This window comes from Brachyhypopomus gauderio, chromosome 1, assembly GCF_052324685.1.
Source record: "Brachyhypopomus gauderio isolate BG-103 chromosome 1, BGAUD_0.2, whole genome shotgun sequence".
NCBI classification, from domain to species: domain Eukaryota; kingdom Metazoa; phylum Chordata; class Actinopteri; order Gymnotiformes; family Hypopomidae; genus Brachyhypopomus; species Brachyhypopomus gauderio.
In genome coordinates this window covers 20455085-20475324 of record NC_135211.1, presented here as the reverse complement: position 1 = coordinate 20475324, position 20240 = coordinate 20455085, and the positions used below count along the sequence as shown (strand labels likewise).

General features: G+C 43.1%; 2 protein-coding genes across 3 annotated transcripts in view; one reads left to right on the top strand and one right to left on the bottom strand.

Moving 5' to 3' along the window:
• cacna1sa (calcium channel, voltage-dependent, L type, alpha 1S subunit, a) overlaps positions 1-6900 on the top strand; it is a 42135-nt gene extending 35235 nt beyond the window's left edge. For both annotated transcript variants that reach the window (XM_077001125.1, XM_077001124.1), the window contains 14 exons: positions 200-226; positions 386-511; positions 1038-1103; positions 1407-1498; positions 1772-1931; positions 2075-2202; positions 2539-2635; positions 2808-2910; positions 3110-3211; positions 3299-3429; positions 3584-3703; positions 4063-4265; positions 4374-4506; positions 5104-6900. In XM_077001125.1, the coding sequence (XP_076857240.1) occupies positions 200-226; positions 386-511; positions 1038-1103; positions 1407-1498; positions 1772-1931; positions 2075-2202; positions 2539-2635; positions 2808-2910; positions 3110-3211; positions 3299-3429; positions 3584-3703; positions 4063-4265; positions 4374-4506; positions 5104-5310 (1695 nt within the window). In that variant the 3' untranslated portion in view covers positions 5311-6900. The remainder of the gene's footprint in view (positions 1-199; positions 227-385; positions 512-1037; positions 1104-1406; positions 1499-1771; positions 1932-2074; positions 2203-2538; positions 2636-2807; positions 2911-3109; positions 3212-3298; positions 3430-3583; positions 3704-4062; positions 4266-4373; positions 4507-5103) is intronic.
• Positions 6901-7988: 1088 nt separating this feature from the next.
• Positions 7989-20133, bottom strand: stk38b (serine/threonine kinase 38b). Its single transcript, XM_077001223.1, has 14 exons — positions 19856-20133; positions 18499-18634; positions 17079-17130; positions 16867-16989; positions 16408-16491; positions 16150-16273; positions 15894-16048; positions 14533-14635; positions 12236-12297; positions 11776-11893; positions 10927-11050; positions 10308-10403; positions 10051-10145; positions 7989-8690 (listed from the first exon to the last, which is right to left on the bottom strand). Exons 2-14 carry the CDS (start codon positions 18627-18629, stop codon positions 8548-8550), a joined length of 1410 nt encoding a protein of 469 aa, XP_076857338.1. The 5' UTR covers positions 18630-18634; positions 19856-20133; the 3' UTR covers positions 7989-8547.
• Positions 20134-20240: the final 107 nt, after the last annotated feature.

Below are 20240 nucleotides of genomic sequence, written 5' to 3'. Positions count from 1 at the left end.
TGCAGGCAGTGCTTAAGTAATTGCAAATTGGGCCCAATTTTGTGTTTTGGGATTGGTAAAACTGCTAATCACCCTTTAATGATACATGCTAACACAGATCCTGCCATTTAGATCAGATTCCTAATTATTTGTATATTGAATAAAAGTGAGTGTGAATGAGTGAAAGCAGTCATAGATGTGTTTGTGTTTCTGTCCTCAGGAGGTAAACCCAATGCAAGCCATAGCTGTAAGTACTGATGTACACATCTATGTTCTGATTCTACGGTCTATTTCTGTGTATATGTGTGTGTGCATGTGTTATATATGTGTGAATGTAACTTATGAGAGTGTGTTTGTGGGTTTGTGTGTGTAACTTATGAGAGTCTGTGTTTGTGGGTTTGTGCAGGACACTGAGAATATGAGTGTGTCTATCACGCTTTTCCGGCTTTTCCGGGTGATGCGTCTGGTGAAACTTCTCAATCGTTTTGAGGGGATTCGGAACCTCCTGTGGACCTTCATCAAGTCCTTCCAGGTCAGATGTGTGAATAGGCCAGTATTTACAGGAATACCAGTATTTACAGAGGTACCAAAATCTCACAGAAAGCATCATTCATAGGAAGACCAGAGTACTGTACCTGCTTTTATCATGTCTATCATGTTTATCACACACACCCCTGGGGACTGTAACCCTCTTAAACTGACACACACCACTATGGACTGGAACTCTCTTAAACTAACACACACCGCCACTGTGGACTGTAACTGCCTTAAACTAACACACACCACCACAGTGGACTGTAACCCTCTTAAACTAACACACACCGCCACTGTGGACTGTAACCGCCTTTAACTAACACACACCACCACAGTGGACTGTAACCCTCTTAAACTAACACACAGCACTGGTTAAAGTACCACCTTCACCTTCAACATTATTTTGTGTTCATGGTCATATGATGTTTGAATGCATATTATTCACTATTCTTTTTTCTCTGTGTGTGTGTATGTGTGTGTGTGTGTGTGTGTGTGTGTGTGTGTGTGTGTGTGTGTTTGTGTAGGCTCTGCCATATGTGGCGTTGCTAATTGTCATGCTTTTCTTCATCTACGCTGTCATTGGCATGCAGGTGAGACCAAACACACAAGCTCACACACTCACACACACACGCACACATATACACACACACAAACTCACATACACATTCTCACACACTCATACACACAAATTCACATACTCACACTCACACATGCTCATATACACACTCACCCATGCTCACATACTCACAAATACTTACAAACTCACCCATGCTCACATACTCACAAATACGTACACACTCACCCATGCTCACATACTCACATAATTGCCAAAAATGAAGTGAAAGCATCTGTTGTCTTATAGAAAGAAATTGTGCTATGTCTGTCCCCTATAGGTATTTGGGAAAATTGCACTAATTGATGGAACAGTCATCAATCGCAACAACAACTTCCAGACGTTTCCCCAGGCTGTTCTAGTATTGTTCAGGTAAGTTCCCATTTATTCATCACCTCTCACCTAACCAAATACACCTTGTCCATGTGTGTGTGTGTGTGCGTGCATGCGTGCGTGCGTGCGTGTGTTTGTTTGTTTGTTTGTACAGGTGTTTAAGTTCACTGATGTTGTGCAGAGCTCACCTGAGTGTATTTGTCTGTGTGTGTGTGTGGGTGTGTGTGTGTGTGTGTGTGTGTGTGTGTGTGTGTGTGTGTGTGTGTGTGTGTGTGTGTGTGTGTGTGTGTGTGTGTGTGTGCGCGCGCACAGGTGTGCCACAGGTGAAGCATGGCAAGAGGTGATGTTGGGATGTCTGTACGGCCAGCGCTGTGATCCCAAGTCCGACTACCTGCCGGGGGAGGAGTACACCTGTGGCTCAGGCATTGCCGTCCTCTATTTCATGAGCTTCTACATGCTCTGTGCTTTCTTGGTGAATGCTATACCAACATACAAACGTATAGACACAAAACACACAGACACACACCCTAGAAATATACAATACACTCCTCACACACATCTACCCTACACACATGCAGACACACAGAGGACTCATTTTGTGTGCACTCCTGTTAGATCATTAACCTGTTTGTGGCGGTCATCATGGACAACTTTGACTATCTAACTCGTGATTGGTCCATCCTTGGCCCGCATCATCTTGATGAATTTAAGAAGATCTGGGCGGAGTATGACCCTGAGGCCACGTGAGTAAACAACCAATCAGCTGACAACTTTCATGTGGAGGTGCTACAGCATTTAAGAGGGTCCTGATCCCAGTTCAGGGAAATCGTCACATTTTTGTCTTAGTCTAAACTTTAATATTCAAACCATTCATGAACGGGTGTAGGTGTGTTAGATCAGGACAAGCACCAAACAGGAGCAGTACAGGAGGAGCTGGCATATGTGCTAATAAAGAGCTACAATGTCCTAATTGAGAGCTGTAATGTCTGTGTTCTCATGTGCTAATAAATAAATTTTATGTCCTAATCAAGAGCTGTAATGTGCAATCAAAGAGATGTAATGTCTGTGTTCTCCCCCAGAGGGCGCATTAAACACCTGGACGTAGTGACTCTACTGCGGAGGATCCAGCCCCCACTAGGGTTTGGCAAGTTCTGCCCCCATCGTGTTGCCTGCAAGGTAGCACACACACACACACACACACACACACACACACGTTCAAATTCAACCTACATAAATGTTTATAAATATAATACTTGTAATTAAATCCTACCCCACTGCATGTTTGATTGTGTGTGTGTGTGTGTGTGTGTGTGTGTGTGTGTGTGTGGGGGGGGTCATGTGGCTACAGAGACTGATCTCCATGAACATGCCTCTGAATAGTGATGGAACGGTCACCTTCAATGCGACACTATTTGCGCTAGTTCGAACCGCACTCAGAATCAAAACAGAAGGTATACACATACACAATCCTGCACGCCTGTATAACTCCTGCACACCTGTATGACTGTGTGGACACAGACAGACTACATTTAACTTATAGAGATATTCAAAACATAATGTTACCGCCACTATCTCACACACTTAGAGTTTTTTTCAAGCAAAGTTTTTATAAGCATAAATTCATATTCATCCCGATTCTGCATTGGCCAGGTAACTTCCAGCAAGCCAATGAGGAGCTGCGAGCCATTATAAAGAAAATCTGGAAGCGAACCAGTATGAAGCTTCTGGACCAGGTCATCCCACCCATCGGAGGTCAGTATGTGATGTCATCGCCAGGGCACTGGCCCTTGGGGCTGTGTCAGCAGATGTGTGGGTTGCTCATATAATCACGTGTTTCAGATGATGAGGTGACGGTTGGGAAGTTCTATGCCACATTCCTCATCCAGGAGCACTTCAGAAAGTTTATGAAGCGACAGGAGGAATATTATGGCTACCGGCCAGCCAAGAAGAAAACCACCAACGAGATCCAGGTGAGACCTCCAGACAATTCTTCTTCTCACTCATCACAGTCCACTTGGACCTCTAAAACCCTCCTCTCAATCCTGCCCCATCTCGTGGTCCCACCCCCTTCCCTTGGCCCCACCCACTCACCCTGGCCCCACCCACTACCACCTTCCAACACAGGCTGGTCTGCGCAGCATCGAAGAGGAGGCAGCTCCAGAGCTGCAGAGGGCGATCTCCGGGGACCTGCTGAATGAAGACGACATGGACAGAGCTACGGATGATGAGGACGCCGTCTTCAGGGTTTGTGAGAGAGACAAACTCCAAACGTCCTGCACTCACACTTACTGTGAACACAGTGGCCACTATGGTCAACCTACAGAACGTCAAATAACCTTCTGCCTTCAGGCTGACACTGTAGAGCTGTAAATAAACAGTCTGTCTCTGTGTCTGTCTCTGCGTCTTTCTCTGCGTCTGTCTCCGTGTCTGTCTCTGCGTCTGTCTCTGTGTTTGTCTCTGTGTCTGTCTCTGCGTTTGTCTCTGTGTCTGTCTCTGCGTCTTTCCCTGTGTCTGTCTCTGTGTTTGTCTCTGTGTTTGTCTCTGCGTTTGTCTCTGTGTCTGTCTCTGCATTTGTCTCTGTGTCTGTCTCTGTGTCCCACCAGCGTGCAGGTGGACTGTTCGGGAACCATGTCGACCCATTCACCCTACGGCGGGGAAGTCCTATGCCTACTCAGGTGACCAGCCAGCGCCCCCTACAGGTCACCGACAGCAGGCCAGAGGATGCTGTGCTCAGTTCTCCCTCTTACTTTGCCTACCTCCCCAACACAGACAACTACAACACAAACAACAACAATTTCATGCAACGGTGAGAGTAAGCAGAGCATGCTTTCATGTCTAGGTGTGTGTATGAGTATTGCACACTGGGAAGTCTGGTAAACTATGAAAGTTCTATAGTAAATGCATTGCTTTCCAGGTTTTCCTATGAGGATGGTGACTGCATCCAGACAAGCCTTGCTTCACCCTTCACAACCGAACTCCATTTCCCAGCATGCAGCAGGCAGACAGCAGAGGGTCCAGTGAATGCTGCAGACCTGTTAATCCAAGAGGTGAAATCAGTGTTAAGGCAGTGCCACACCCCAAAACTATAGGCACACACCACACCTCAGATACACAACACACTACAAACACCACACCTCAGATACACAACACACTACAAACACCACACCTCAGACACACAACACACTACAAACACCACACCTCAGACACACAACACACTAAACACCACACCTCAGACACACAACACACTACAAACACCACACCTCAGACACACAACACACTAAACACCACATCTCAGACACGCAACACATTACAAACACCACACCTCAGACACACAACATACTACAAAAACCACACCTCAGACACTCAACACGCTAGACACAGAACATATCACACAATATACTAGACATATTACACTATAGCTCACAACACACTGCTCACTCATGCCATTGCAAGCCCCCTTCATACACACTCCCTCCTAACAGAATGCTCTAGTTTAACATACTTATTCTATCATTATGTATGAACAGGTCAGAAAAACCTCACAAATAGCTTTTTTTTGCATTTAACACATTTATTCGTTTTGACTTCACTTTGTATTGCATGCAGTGCCTTTACGTGGACTCCATCACCTTTGCTGTTTGCAGGTGCTGACAGCAGGGGGCGTGTCTGCTCTGGCCTCAGACTGTGGCTTTGTGAGTGTGACAAAGTCAGAGCTGGCCGCAGCACTATCAATGAACACCAACCAGCTGGATCTCAAAGCAGCTTCCATTCTAAACAAGCGTGCAAGGGGAGGAACTAAGACCTTAGCCACACCCTCTCCCATGTGCGACAGCACACACAGCCTGGCGTAAACCCAGAATTAATGTCAACTATTTATATATTTCAATGAAATGATATATGCCATCCCATCATTCATCAGTGGGTGACTGGCTGTAGGAGGTATTTGACTTCAGTTCCTCAGTTGCCATTAGAGACTGGGCTGATCATTACACTGGCAGCATTTCTTATACAACTCAATTTTCACACATGCATCACAAATGAGGAACACCAAAACAGCATTAGAACATTTTAATGCTAAACCTACAAAACACTAAATAGATTAGTCCTCAACAGATTAGCCCTAAACAGATTAGTCCTCAACAGATTAGCCCTAAATAGATTAGTCCTCAACAGATTAGCCCTAAACAGATTAGTCCTCAACAGATTAGCCCTAAAAAGATTTTTAGCTTATGCAAAATGCACAAAAGAGGGGTTTTGCATAAAATCTGGTGTTGAGGTATTCGTCGTGGAACTGTGTTAAATGAGCCGGTGTTTTGATGTTTTGTTGTCATATACAAGTAAAACTGTGAGTGCTGCCTGTCTTCCTGCTGGGATATGTGAACGTAGCAGTACAATGGAACAATACAGTGAAAAGTACCTTTAACAACACTGTGGAATATGCAGGAGACTCAGCGGTTCACCACTTCATCGCCACCTTGTGGACCTAAATGCAGTGCTGGGCTACACTGTAGGGGTACTCTGGCCCTGAGTGCACAGACTGAGAGAAGCCCTACTGAATCAACAAATTAGGTTCAATTTGTTTTTCACAAACATATTGTCTGCTTGCATATATGTAAAAAGTTTGAAAATTTGTACTCGTTACCTTTTTAAAAGGTAATAATGTCCAATGGGACTGGATTTCTATTCACTAAGGAATCAAAAGAATTATGACATTTTGCACTTAAATCACTTTCTGTTGGCTAAAATGCAATTAAGTGATGTCCTTTACCTGATTTTTTAAAATCATCTTGCCCTCTTTGACCTGATCAAATATCAAGGCCTCATTCACAGAAAATATTTTGCTCAATGTGTGAAGAACTGTGGGCAAATGCTCAAGGTAGTAATTCTATAGCTCAGCTGTGCGCTGTAGTGCTGTATGTTGTTCTTGTATGTGACAAAAGCATACGGTATTTAGGACACCTAGCCCAAGAAAGATAAAGACAGAATGATCTTTGTGTATGTGTTTGAATGATCGATTTTGCATCTTTATTATGGTTTAACCTAGTCACAGATGTATAGAATTCAAATTTGCCATGTAACACTGAAAACAGAAAAAGTTATGGTTCTTTTTATGTTTTCAAATGCCAGGTTTGAAGGATGTAATGAAGCCTGTGGCAATCCGATTAGAGAAATGATGATAGGAAAAAACCACAATCAGTCAGACTCACCCAGATCACAACCAGAGAGGATCACCATGAAATACACTTTAAGTCCTATCCTCAAACCACCAGAGAACATTCTGATCTGTCAAATATTTTTCTTTCTTTCATAACTGTAGATATACATGTAATTCAGAATGTTTTAATTCAACTCGAGTAATACAAGAATACGTGTGTAAAAAATGTATCCACATAAAAACAACAAAAAAAAAATCATAAAAGTAATGATCTGAAGATTTATGTCTGTTTAATGTTGATATTGAAGGGGAAATCGAACTGTGTCTGATTGCGCCATGTGTGTGTGTGTGTGTGTGTGTGTGTGTGTGTGTGTGTGTGTGTATGACAGCGTGTGTGGAATGTCCTGGAGCTTAGACAGGGAGAGCTCAGGACACTGTCCTGAGTCTCGCTCGTCCCTGTGCTCAACCGGAAACAACAGCAGCACCTCCGGTGGCTGAGATACTCAAAGCACAAGAAAAGGACTGGTATTGATCTTAAAGGACTGATCTTTAAAGACTGGTATTGATCATTAAGCACTGGAATTGATCTTAAAGGACTGATCTTTAAAGACTGGTATTGATCATTAAGCACTGGTATTGATCTTAAAGGACTGATCTTTAAGGACTGGTAAAACAAAACAAGCATTCATTCTATTTAAAAGCACAACATGGTTTCCCACAGGTCTTCACATGTGAGCCATGTGACACCCAGCATGGGTGATGTGTATAAAAGAAAAGCGTGTAAGACACACTGTGACATAATGAATCTGAATCACGAATATGTGCTTTTAAAAAGCATTGTACCACATCCACCTCAGCATAGGTACCTTCTGATCACTGCAACAATATAAAACCATTGACCAACTAATACATTACACTTATGACAAACTAATACACTTATGACAAACTTCAGAATATGAGAACACTGAAAGTCCCTCTACAGAGATCATCCACTTCAGTTCTATTCTGTCGTCAACATTTAAAGAAAACAGAGAAAAAGCAACAAAACAAACATCAGACAGAGAAATGAAACTAAAAGTCTGACGGGGCGATGGACGTCTGACAGGCCCAAGCAGAAAGTCCGCTGGGCATGTCTGGGTCCACCAGAACCACCCCACCCAACCTGAGAATTCACTGGGCAGAACCTTTGTTATACCAGAAGGTAAACCGCCCAAAAATAACAAAATAATTACATAAGTAAACAAATAGCAAAAAATACAAGCTATAAATATATTTATATATTACCATTTCCACAAAGCATGTAAAAGAAAAGCTTATACTTGAAACATGAATGTTGAAATAGATCCTAGGATACAGCCACTGAGAATCTTTGGGTAAAATCAAGCAAATTCTATTTTTCCAATACATTTGCGAGTAATAAGATAACGAGACAAAACTGAGATGTGTTCAGGGATGAGAACAGTTCATACAATTTAACAGTGAAACAGCACCTGAAGCAGATTGGGCTTCCTGCAGGGGCTGCGTGAAGGAATATGTGTGAAATGTGAAGTGACAAAGGTTTAAGTGCTGTGTGTACGGGGAGTGGAGAGTGGTGGAGGGTGTTTGGGTGGTGTAAGGTGGTGTAAGGTGTCCAGGGCAGGGCGGTGGTGTAGTGTAATGCAGAATGTTCAGGATGTGAGACAGAATGTTCAGAATGTGAGACAGACTGTTCAGGACGTGAGACAGATCCTTGGGCAGTGAGTGTTCTTCATTAGGACCTGAGTTGGCACGCCCCAGTGAAGACAGATGGCTGTGTGCTGGTGTAGAGAAGTGGCAGGGTGACCCTCATCTTTGCAGATAGGATGGAGGAGGGTGGAGGAGGGTAGAGGTGGGTGGAGGAGGGTAGAGGTGGGTGGAGGGGCTGTGGGATTAGGCCAGGGCATGAATGCTGGACTCATCTTTTTCCTGCTTTCATGTATGAAGGTATGGCCCCCCGCGCTGTCAGGCCCTCAAACCGTTTGTATGTGTAGTTGATGAAGACCCAGTCTTTATTCTTCAAGTCCCCATCCGCATGGCTACTGGCCACAGCAGACACAGCTGAGGAGACAGAAACAGGACACGAGGACATACGTACTGCTGCATACCTCATTAGGACTTTCAGAGAGTCAAATGTCCAAAATATTAGTACAGTGATGCAGAGAATGATTACAGTGTTGTAAGGAACGGTTGCAGTGCAGTGTGGAATAACGGAATTGCAGTGGAGAGCAATCGCAGTGGAGAACAAGCAATCGCTGTGGAGGAATCACTGAGGAATACGACGTGCTCATAAATACAGTGTGCTTAGGAATACCATGTGCTCAGGACAGGGTTCGTACGGTCATGAAAAACCTGGAAAAGTTATGGAATTTGAAAATAGCAATTTCCAGGCCTGGATAAGTTTTGGAAAAACTAAAAATACTCAAATGTTTTGGAAAAGTCATGGAAATTTGCTTGACACAATAAATATATGTCGATAACCGGAAGAAAAAATAAACATATATAATATAGCCATGTTTTTTCTTTGTGCGGACCACTAACGTAACTTCACAGGTTAGTTCGCTACGTTAGCGTTGGACTCCAAGCGGAGCTGTAGATTGTACTTTGATGACGTGTAAATCAGCGTAATGCTGATAAATGCCGATTCAACTATGGCTGCTTCAGTTGGACAAATACAAGCTATGGCTTGAGAAAGACAAGGACACGGGGCATGCAAAATGTGCACTGTGTGGTTAACCAACTTGTTAACGTTGGGGTTAGAGACTGAAAAGTCCGACGCAAAGCAGTTTTCGTCGTTAAGCGCGAACCTAGATTTAGACACGCCTTGATCGTAAACACAGAATAGAAAAAAACTAACAATGTTCTCGTGCGTACAGCGTGAGAAAGAGCGACCGCGTTGCCGAGATGGGCTGCGGTGGAGGCTGTGCTGCTTCAGCTTATCGTACACAACACTACACAACACAACACTCCACTACACTCCACAACACTCCACAGTGCTGCCACTGCACCTCCACGCACCGCGCGAAATTAAGAAAAGTCGGTCGTAACTCCGTCCGTCGTTAACCAGACCCGTCGGTAAGCGGGAACTCACCGGCTTTTAGCCCGGATACGGCTTATAGCTACAACATTTTCCATAAAAAAAAACTTAGATGCGGCTTATATTGATATTGAAAATACGGTAAATGTTTATTTTTTCAATTAAACCATGTGTCTTTTCATTAATTGATTATATACTGTGGAATTTTAGCCTGGATTTTTTCTTATTTTTCGTGTCTACACATATGTTTAGAGAATGTACAGTCATTGAAATTTGTCTGAAAGTCATGGAAAAGTCATGGAAATTAGTTGTCAAAAAAGTGTATGAACCCTGTCAGGAATACTGTGTGTTTAGGAATTCAGAGGAATGCTGCTTGACTCTCACCAGCAGGCTGCAGGATGTCTGACTCAGGGAACTCGTCGAAATTGGATGTGTCATCAATGCTTTTGATCTCAATTGGAATGGCCGCTGGTCTCTCCCTGCACACAAAAACATAACATGATTTTAGATAACGAGTCTAATAGTGCTCCAGAAAATGCTCCAGAAAAAACAAAGAGAGCTATTACAAAATAGTTTTAGATAATACTAGCAATACAGATTTCTGATGGCTAAAAGCAACAGGACAGATTTGATGTTTGAACCTTATATGGTCATAATCCACACCCTCGAAGAACGGGTTCCTTTTGATTTCCTCTACACCTGTAGCTCCAATGCGATGGTCTGCTTCACAGCAAAACCTGCAAACACACACACACACACACACACATGCCCACACATACATACATATACGCACATATGCATACAAACACACACACACACACACTTAGCCTATCTGGCTTGTCCCATTCTGACTAACTCAAGTGGCTCAATTTACATTTCACAGCATTTAGCAGACGTTCTTACAGACTGAGACAGTATATGTACATGAAAGCCATGACTATGGTGCTATTAATGTTCTCTACCTGCTCTGTTAGGGGAGTTATAGGAACACAATCAGTATATGAAGCACATTCAGAACACATTGCATTGCATGAGCTGTATAGCTTGGGTGAAATGTTTGAGGAAGGGGAGGTGTTTGGTTTAGCTGAGGGGAGGTTCTTAGTGTAGTTAGAGGGGAGGTGTTTGGTTTAGGTGAGGGGAGGTGTTTGGTTTAGCTTATGGGAGGTTCTTAGTGTAGAGGGAGGTGTTTGGTTTAGTTGAGGGGAGGTTCTTAGTGTAGTTAGAGGGGAGGTGTTTGGTATATTTGAGCCCGGCTCTAACCTGAGGATGAGGTGTTTGGCTCTGTCAGAGATGGGCACCTCAGGGGGAAACACCAGCGTCTCCTTCCAGTTCATCACTTTTTTGTATGTCTCCTGTGGGGTATCGGAGCAGAATGGGGGATAACCTGCCACGTAAACACACAAAACACAATCCAGACACAACATAAATACCAGGAAAAACCGCATAAACACATATGGTATTGTAACATTCTCACCAAACACAACAACACAACTACACAAAACCAAACACAACAAAATCACCACAACATATAAAGAACACAAAATAAAAAATGACTACATAAACATGACCATAAGTTCATACAACACACCAACATCACAGAAAACACTGCGTCATTTACATGTGCTGGGTCTGCTCTAACAACCCTGAAGAAATATTGGAGAGTCAATGAGTATGTGGTCAAGGAAGGACTTTGAGGAGTATGTGGTCCAGGAGGGACTTTGAGGAGTATGTGGTCCAGGAGGAACTTTGAGAAGTTTGTGGTCTATGAGGGACTTTGAGGAGTATGTTGTTGATGAGGGACTTTGATGAGTCTGTGGTTGAGAAACTTTGAGAAGTTTGTGGTCCAGGAGAAACTTCCGTCTCTCCCACTCTCTAGCCCCACCCGGTCTGCTGTGTGGTTTTTTTGTGGTGTGGAGATCTTTGGAGTGGAGAGTTGAGGTGTGGTGTGGGGATTTGCTGGGATTGTTACAATGTATGTGTTTTGGTCATGTGTGTTTTGATCATGTATACAAATCAAGTTTCCATTCCATTCATCACCTAATTTATTTTTCTGAAAATATGCTGAAAAGTGGTTCATAACATTGCTGGATCAAACATTGATGTTCCTACCTATGAGCATCTCATACATAATGACCCCCAGACTCCACCAATCACAGAGCTTGTTGTAGCCGGTCTGCATAAACACTTCTGGGGCAATGTAGTCAGGAGTGCCCACAGTGGAGAAGGCCTGAGAGAAAACACAGTGTCTGCACCACTGCTCATACAAAACGTAAACATTCTTACAACACTATAGAATTTTACCTTTAACATTTAAAAACCTTTTAAAAAAGTTGTGATAAATATAAATAGAGTGAATTCAACCTTTGAAAAAAAATCTAAATTTTACATTTTATATTTTAGTTGATTTCCTCTCCTCTATTTCCTCATTTTCACACATTATTAATGGTGGTTAATGATTAATATTGTGTCATTTAGGGTTCATAAAGGTTAGGGTTCATGGGTGAGGATTTATAAGGGTCAGGGTTCATAAGGGTCAGGGTTCATAAGGGCTGCATTAACAGCTTATTACCAGCTGCCTCCTGTTACGCTTCCACGTTTCTGCTTTCCTTTTGGAATTCATGTTCTGGGAGGCTGTGAAGGCAGACACACACACACACACACACACACACACACTCGTTTTACTGTCCATGTAGGGTCCTTCCACTGACATAATGATTAGCTAATTAGCTGTAGCTAATTACTCCTACACCTACTTGTATCTGTAACCCCAAACTTAACCTCAGTAACTAAAAGGACATTACTTAGCTCTTGTAGTTTTTTCAAATGAAAGTACAACTTTTACTAAAAAACAAAATCATGACCTCAAGATCAGTAATGTTAGGGTTAGATTATCCTTGATCAATAATGTTTGACTGTACTTGTGGGGACCAATGGAGATATATAAATAAACACAGCACTGCAGAATAATTAAACCACTGTGTGTAGAACTACACCGAATAGTCCCAGTGACCCACCCTGAGCAGCAGCCTACATCAAAAACTCTTCCATCAAATTAAGCCATCAGTTACAAAATATCTTGATAATACCTGAATTGGGAAGTGCGGCAAGAATGGTGGGTGTGTATGGATATAGTGTGTGTGGATATAGAGTGTGTGTATGGATATAGTGTGTGTGGATATAGAGTGTGTGTATGGATATAGAGTGTGTGTGTGGATATAGAGTGTGTGTATGGATATAGAGTGTGTATGGATATAGAGTGTGTGGATATAGAGTGTGTGTATGGATATAGAGTGTGTGTATGGATATAGAGTGTGTGTATGGATATAGTGTGTGTGGATATAGAGTGTGTGTATGGATATAGAGTGTGTATGGATATAGAGTGTGTGGATATAGAGTGTGTATGGATATAGAGTGTGTGTATGGATATAGTGTGTGTGGATATAGAGTGTGTGTATGGATATAGAGTGTGTATGGATATAGAGTGTGTGGATATAGAGTGTGTGTATGGATATAGAGTGTGTGGATATAGAGGGCATGTGTGTGGATATAGAGGGTGTGTGTGAGGATATAGAGGACGTGTGTGAGGATATAGAGGACGTGTGTGTGGATATAGAGGGAGTGTGTGGATATAGAGGGTGTGTGTGGATATAGAGGACGTGCATGTGGATATAGAGGGCGTGTGTGAGGACATAGAGGGCGTGTGTGTTTATATAGAGGGCGTGTGTGTGGACATAGAGGGCGCGTGTGTGGATATAGAGGGTGTGTGTGTGGATATAGGGGGCGTGTGTGTGGATATAGAAGCGTGTGTGGATATAGAGGGCGTGTGTGGATATAGAGGGCGTGTGTGTGGATATAGAGGGCGTGTGTGGATATAGAGGGCGTGTGTGTGGACATAGAGGGCATGTGTGTGGATATAGAGGGTGTGTGTGTGGATATAGAGGACGTGCATGTGGAAATAGAGGACGTGCATGTGGGTATAGAGGACGTGCATGTGGATATAGAGGGCGTGTGTGGATATAGAGGGTGTTGTGTGGATATAGAGGGCATGTGTGTGGATATAGAGGGTGTGTGGATATAGAGGACGTGCATGTGGATATAGAGGACGTGCATGTGGGTATAGAGGACGTGCATGTGGATATAGAGGGTGTGTGTGGATATAGAGGGTGTTGTGTGGATATAGAGGGCATGTGTGGATATAGAGGGTGTTGTGTGGATATAGAGGGTGTGTGTGTGGATATAGAGGGTGTGTGTGTGGATATAGGGGGCGTGTGTGTGGATATAGAAGCGTGTGTGGATATAGAGGGTGTGTGTGGACATAGAGGGTCATTGTTTGTGGAAAACCTCATTTGGGAAAACTTTGTAACTCTTTGAAATCCCAGTATGTCAGCACTCCCTTTGGTTGCTGGAGAAACTGTGGAAACCATTACTAGTGTTTGGGATTGCCCTGTTATCAAAAGACATAGTGAAAGAGTTTCACGATGTCCTACATATATAAATGTGAAATACCCCTAGAAAGTAAGACCATAAATCTTGGATATATATCTCCAAAATTGTTGAAATAAGATAAATATTTTGTAAATATACTGATGATGTGTAAAAAGGCTCCTACCAGGAAATGGTTAAATTCAAGAGAGCCCAGTTTTTAAATGGATGAAATAGATAATGAACATTTACAAAACACAAACAATAATGACAACAGTTCCCATCCTGCCTGGGCTAAGTGTTTATTCTGGTTTAAACATTTAGACCTCTGAGAAGTGCAAGAGATCTGTGACATACATGACAATGTGACATTCATTTCAGTATGTGAAATGCAGCATGTGGGGATACTGAGCTGTTTAAAAAAGAAAGAAGAACCAGACTCACTAAAGTCATTGGTCAGGCTATTGCTCATGTTCCTGTAAAACTCAGTCCGATGAGCTTTCTTCAGTCCTGTGCACAGACCAAAGTCTGACAATTTAACATGTCCCTGTAACACACACACGCACAAACACACATGAACACACACACATGCACACAGACATGCACACACGTCCACATTCATGCACAATAACACACATGCATGCACACACACAACACACACACACATGATGAAATCCACTGCGTACTCAGAGAGACACTGTGATCATGCACTATAAAAGAAGAGAGGAAGAGAAAAACAGAAGAGGAAATGGGTGTGGTGGGCGGAGAACAGAGAGAGGGAGAGAGAGGTAAAGAGAGAGACAGAGGAGAGACAGCTATACAGACATACATAGAGAGGAGAGAGATCTACACATCACCTTCCTCAGACAAACAGCAGCTTTGTCAAATAACAACCTTATGTTTCATTTTTGCTATGAATTCATTTAGAATTTACGAATGTAAAGAGAGAGAGAGAATTACTCACTAAACCATACCACATTGTTCTCTGTTTACTGTCTACTTCTTCTTACTATATACTATTATTACATTACTTACTTTATAAAACTATATATTATTAGAGAGACACAGACTGAGAGAAAAAGTGAAAAAGAATAGAGAGAGTGAGAGAGAGAGGGGAAAGAGTAAGAGAAAGAGAGAGAAGGAGGGAGAGGGAGAGAGAGAGCGAGGGAAAGAGAGCAAGGGAGAGAGAGAGAAAGAGAGAAAGAGAGAGAGAGAGAGAGAGAGAGAGAATTACTCACTAAACCATACCACATTGTTCTCTGTTTACTGTCTACTTCTTCTTACTATATACTATTATTACATTACTTACTTTATAAAACTATATAAACTTTAATTAGAGAGACACAGACTGAGAGAAAAAGTGAAAAAGAATAGAGAGAGTGAGAGAGAGAGGGGAAAGAGTAAGAGAAAGAGAGAGAAGGAGGGAGAGGGAGAGAGAGAGCGAGGGAAAGAGAGCAAGGGAGAGAGAGAGAAAGAGAGAGAGAGAGAGAGAGAGAGGGACGAACAGCAAACAGCACTGGCACAGTATAGTTCTTGTGTAGCCTTTTCCGTACTGAACATGAGTCATAATGTAAAGAACACAGGCAGCCTTCTGTGACGAACTAAATAAAGCATTCAGGGCGTGTGTTGGAGAAAAGGTGTGTCCTTCAGCACATGTGTGGGTAGTTTGGAGTGTGTTCATATATGCTGGAAGTGTGTGTGTGTGTGTGTGTGTGTGTGTGTGTGTGTGTGTGTGTGTGTGTGTGTGTGTGTGTGTGTGTGTGTGTGTGTGTGTGTGTGTGTGTGTGTGTGTGTGTGTGTGTAACCTTTGAGTCCAGCAGGAGGTTGTCTGGTTTTATGTCTCGGTGGATGAAGCCGAGTTGGTGGATGGAGTCGATGGCCAGTACAGTCTCTGCCACATAGAACTGCGTCTCCTCCTCTGATAGGGTGTCCTTCTTCATCAGCAGGGTCATCATGTCACCTGCAGTGGGCGGAGCACTTCTTACATTACACTGCTCCAGCAGTGTACCTGGGAATGAGACAGCTACCCCTGTGTCTGTGAGCCTGTCCAGCCTGTCTCACCTCCAGGCAGGAACTCCATGAGCAGGTAGAGGTTCTGCTTGTCCTGGAAACTGTAGAACATCTTTACCACCCACTGACTGTCTGCCTGAACCAGGATGTCTCTCTCTGCACGGATATGACCAACCTGAGCAGGAGACAGGTGAACAGATCAGTAGACTCCAATTACTTCTGGGATACATCACAGCAGCAAATGATGCTAATGTCTGGCACACAGAAATTAATGCATAAAGTATTGTATGTGTATTGGTTTCTGCTCACCTGTTCTTTTTCCAGCATGTCCGCCTTGCGAAGGATTTTCATGGCATAAACATGACCTGTGTCCTTCTTCTGTACCAGACGCACCTGAGGACCACACACAAATGGACACACAGTTACCCACACGTCAAACAGCAAGGCTGAGTGCTATTTAAGACTTAATTTAAGATTTAAGATTTAATGCTCACTTTTAGTACAGTACTGATTAGTTCGGTACTCACTATTATTTCAGCTTTGGTCTTTAGTTTACATTTTGCTGTTAGTTTAGCAATACATTTAATTTATTATTTCCTGCATATCATTAGTTCAGTAATGCTGTTGGTTATTCAGTAAATTGGTAAGTCTGGGTTATTTAGTAGTTTAGTAGGTCTTGGTTATCCAGTAGTTTAGTAGGTCTTGGCTATTTCATAATTTATGAGGTCTTCGTTATTCAGTACTTTAGCAGGTCTTGGTACATCATACCTCTCCAAAGGCTCCTCGGCCAATCACCTTCAGGGACTCAAAGTCATCAAGGCCTAGTCTGGTCCTCTTTAGTCGGAGGAACTCTGTCTCCTTACGTGCATGTTCCGAACGCCGTAACCGCTTCTGTGTGTGTGTGATTGAGAGTGAGACACAGTGAACCCGGGTGAAATATCTGCTGTACACATATACTATACTGGAACCATTACACACACCTCTTCATCAGGCAGTCCCTCTTCATCCATCACCTTCTCCAGTTTCTGCTGCCTGTGACACAGAGGACGCAGAGTCCCATCAGTCTGCTGAGCTCCAGGGTTTCAGGCTCACTGCCTCAGCAGGAACTTCACCAACTCAACAGTGCCAGGTGACCTCCTGACCCACGGGAAACAGCTAGAGCCAGCATGCAGGCAAGGACAGTCTCCCTACGCCTCTTTTCTCCTAAACATCACTGAGCTTTTCTTATCTGCATTTTTATACATTCATAACATACACAACCTGCACTAAGAGCTGTTCAGAGCACAGCATGTACCAGCCTACCAGCTCAGGGTTACTTCCTCCTGTGTTTAGCCGGCACCACCCTAGCATGTATTTATTTCACGCATCACTTCCTGTCTGAATAGTTCAGGGCTGTTCGATTCAAATGGAACAGCCACTGCTGTCATGTTGCTTATGTTGGCCTGAGGGTCTGAGCTCAACACCAGCAGCAGGACCTTCAGCACAGAGGGCAGGCAGGGATTAAGACTGTGACTCTAGAGTCTAAGAAATGAACAGAGTCTGTGACTTTCAAATTTTATCTGCGATTGTAGGAGACCTGGTGATTGTGACTCTCTGCTCTGATCTTTATTACAGCAAAGCTTTTCATCAACAAAAAAACAAAAGGTCAGGAAGGTCTAGGTGAGATTGGAATGTGCACTATGCAGACATACAAACACAAACACGCAAACACACACACACACACACACACACACACACATTTCATATGCACTTACACATGGGCACAAATACATGCAATCATGTTTACACACACACACACACACACACACACACACACACACACACACACACACACACCAAATGTGCACACATGCTCACACACATGCGCATTTGTGCATGTGCACACACACACACAATTTGACTAAATGAAAAACCAAGGAAAAGTGCTTTGCACAGCAGAGAGAGAGAGAGAGAGAGAGAGAGAGAGAGAGAGAGAGAGAGAGAGAGAGAGAGAGAGAGAGAGAGAGAGATGCTGAATTTGCCTGAGGTCACACGAACAGAGAAGGACACACATTTCTCCTTCTGTCTGATTGCTATACACACTGCATATATTCAAGATGCATGAACACACACACACACACACACACACACTCCACACATGCCCACAAACACCTTCACCCAACTTCACTCACCTTGTACAGCATGAATAATGCCTGTTAATTGGGTGTGGATTCTGCAATTCATATGTTATGCATGTTTGTTCTAAATGTATTGTAAAAAGTTAATAGCAAGCCAACTCTCTTTATATTAACTAGATCTTCTTGTAAAGGTTTATAAAACATTCAGTCACTATGTCAGTAAATGAGGGAGTGTGTGTGTGTGTGTGTGTGTGTATGTGTGTGTATGTGTGTGTGTGTGTACCTCATTTCTCTCTCCTCATGTTGGGTGATAAGGCTGCTGTAGAAGTTTTCCAGGGTCACCTTGGCCATGGTCACTCTTTCCTTAGTGTGGTTACTGAGCAAAGAGCTGGAGGAATGACCTCGCATCGCCATGCTTCCTACAACACACACACACACACATACACACACACACACACACACACAAACACATACACACAGCTTAACATACACAACTGTCCCTATACACAAATACACACAGCTTAGCATACACAACTAGCTCTACGCTCATCAACACATAGACACACAACATAGACATACAGTAGCAGTGTGAAGAGTGGATCACAGAGCCCCGGAGGCCTGGGGCTAACAGCGTGGTAGCATGACACTGCAGTGATGTGTATGAACTCACTTACTTTCCAAGATTTTCTATTTGAAACATGCAAAATCTGAACTATTACAACTAGTTTGAAGACACTGGACACAGACGGGTAGAGCCGAGAATCCACAGGCATAAACATACACAAAACTAATATCAAACTCTGTGTGTGTGTGTGTGTGTGTGTGTGTGTGTGTGTGTGTGTGTGTGTGTGTGTGTGTGTGTGTGTGTGTGTGTGTGTTTTAAGCAAAGCAGTCAAATAAGCAGTACTTTGTTTGGTGAAAAACTATCCAGAAATGTAGTGTGTGATTTGTGGTTTGACAAGTCAAACTTTAGAGGCAGTTAAAGAAAGGACTTAACAGGACGCCATGCTTAAGTGGAGAACAGAACGAGCAGACCGTCCAGATGCAAGACTGTAGGACAGGACTGTAGGACTAGCCTCCAAATCCTCACACCAGCAACACATACAAGGCATCAGTGGTCTAACTACTAAACCCATCATAACCATATAGTGAAGTCACTCTAGACACATTTTTGCTCTGTAACATACAGTAAAGAATAACGATAAGAAATAGTATATCTAATGCAAGAACAGCTCAACCCAAATTCATTTGCTCTTTGTAAATCTATTCTCTGGGTATTCATTTACCGAAAACTTCCCAAATACCTGACCTACAGTTATTATGTTAAAAGTCAAGGACTTCAGCCGCAGGCAAGGAATTTTCAACAAAGTAAGATAACTTTAAGACGTCCTTAGCTGTTCCTGGCTATCTCGAGAAGTTCTGAAGCGATGGAAACCTGACAAGCACGACCACAAAGCGGCGATGACGTGGTCAGTAAAAGTTCTTACAAAGTATCCAAGCAGGCTGACACATTCCAGACTGTATCCATTACAGGAGCAGCTGGAATATGAGCTTTTCCTCTTTCGCTTGGAACGTAAGGCACATGGCTGAGCCGAACTTTACAATAAACATTTCAGTTAAACAAGATTAGTTAAACAAACCTGCTGCAGGGTTATTCAGCTCTTTTATAGTTGACAGACAGCTTCAAGCGATGCTTTTGTTCTTGGGAAACTGACATCGAGCCAGTGCGAAAATATAGCTGCTGTGAGCTTCCCTAACCAGCTTTTCAAGATTTCGTATGAACTTTTCTGTAGTTTGGAAAGTTAGAAAAAACCGTTTTCGTCTTATACAGAAAGTTCCCCGCTCGTTATAGAGATAACACAGACCCTACTCTCTCTCTCTGCGGCCAGCTTCCTTGGACTCAGTCGAAATGACGAATTTTATCCGAATACTAAAAACGCTCCTCCCATGTCGCTCAACACCCCCGTAGCCGTTTAACACGAACTCACACTGCCGAGAGAAAGACGACACCTAACGACTTTCAAA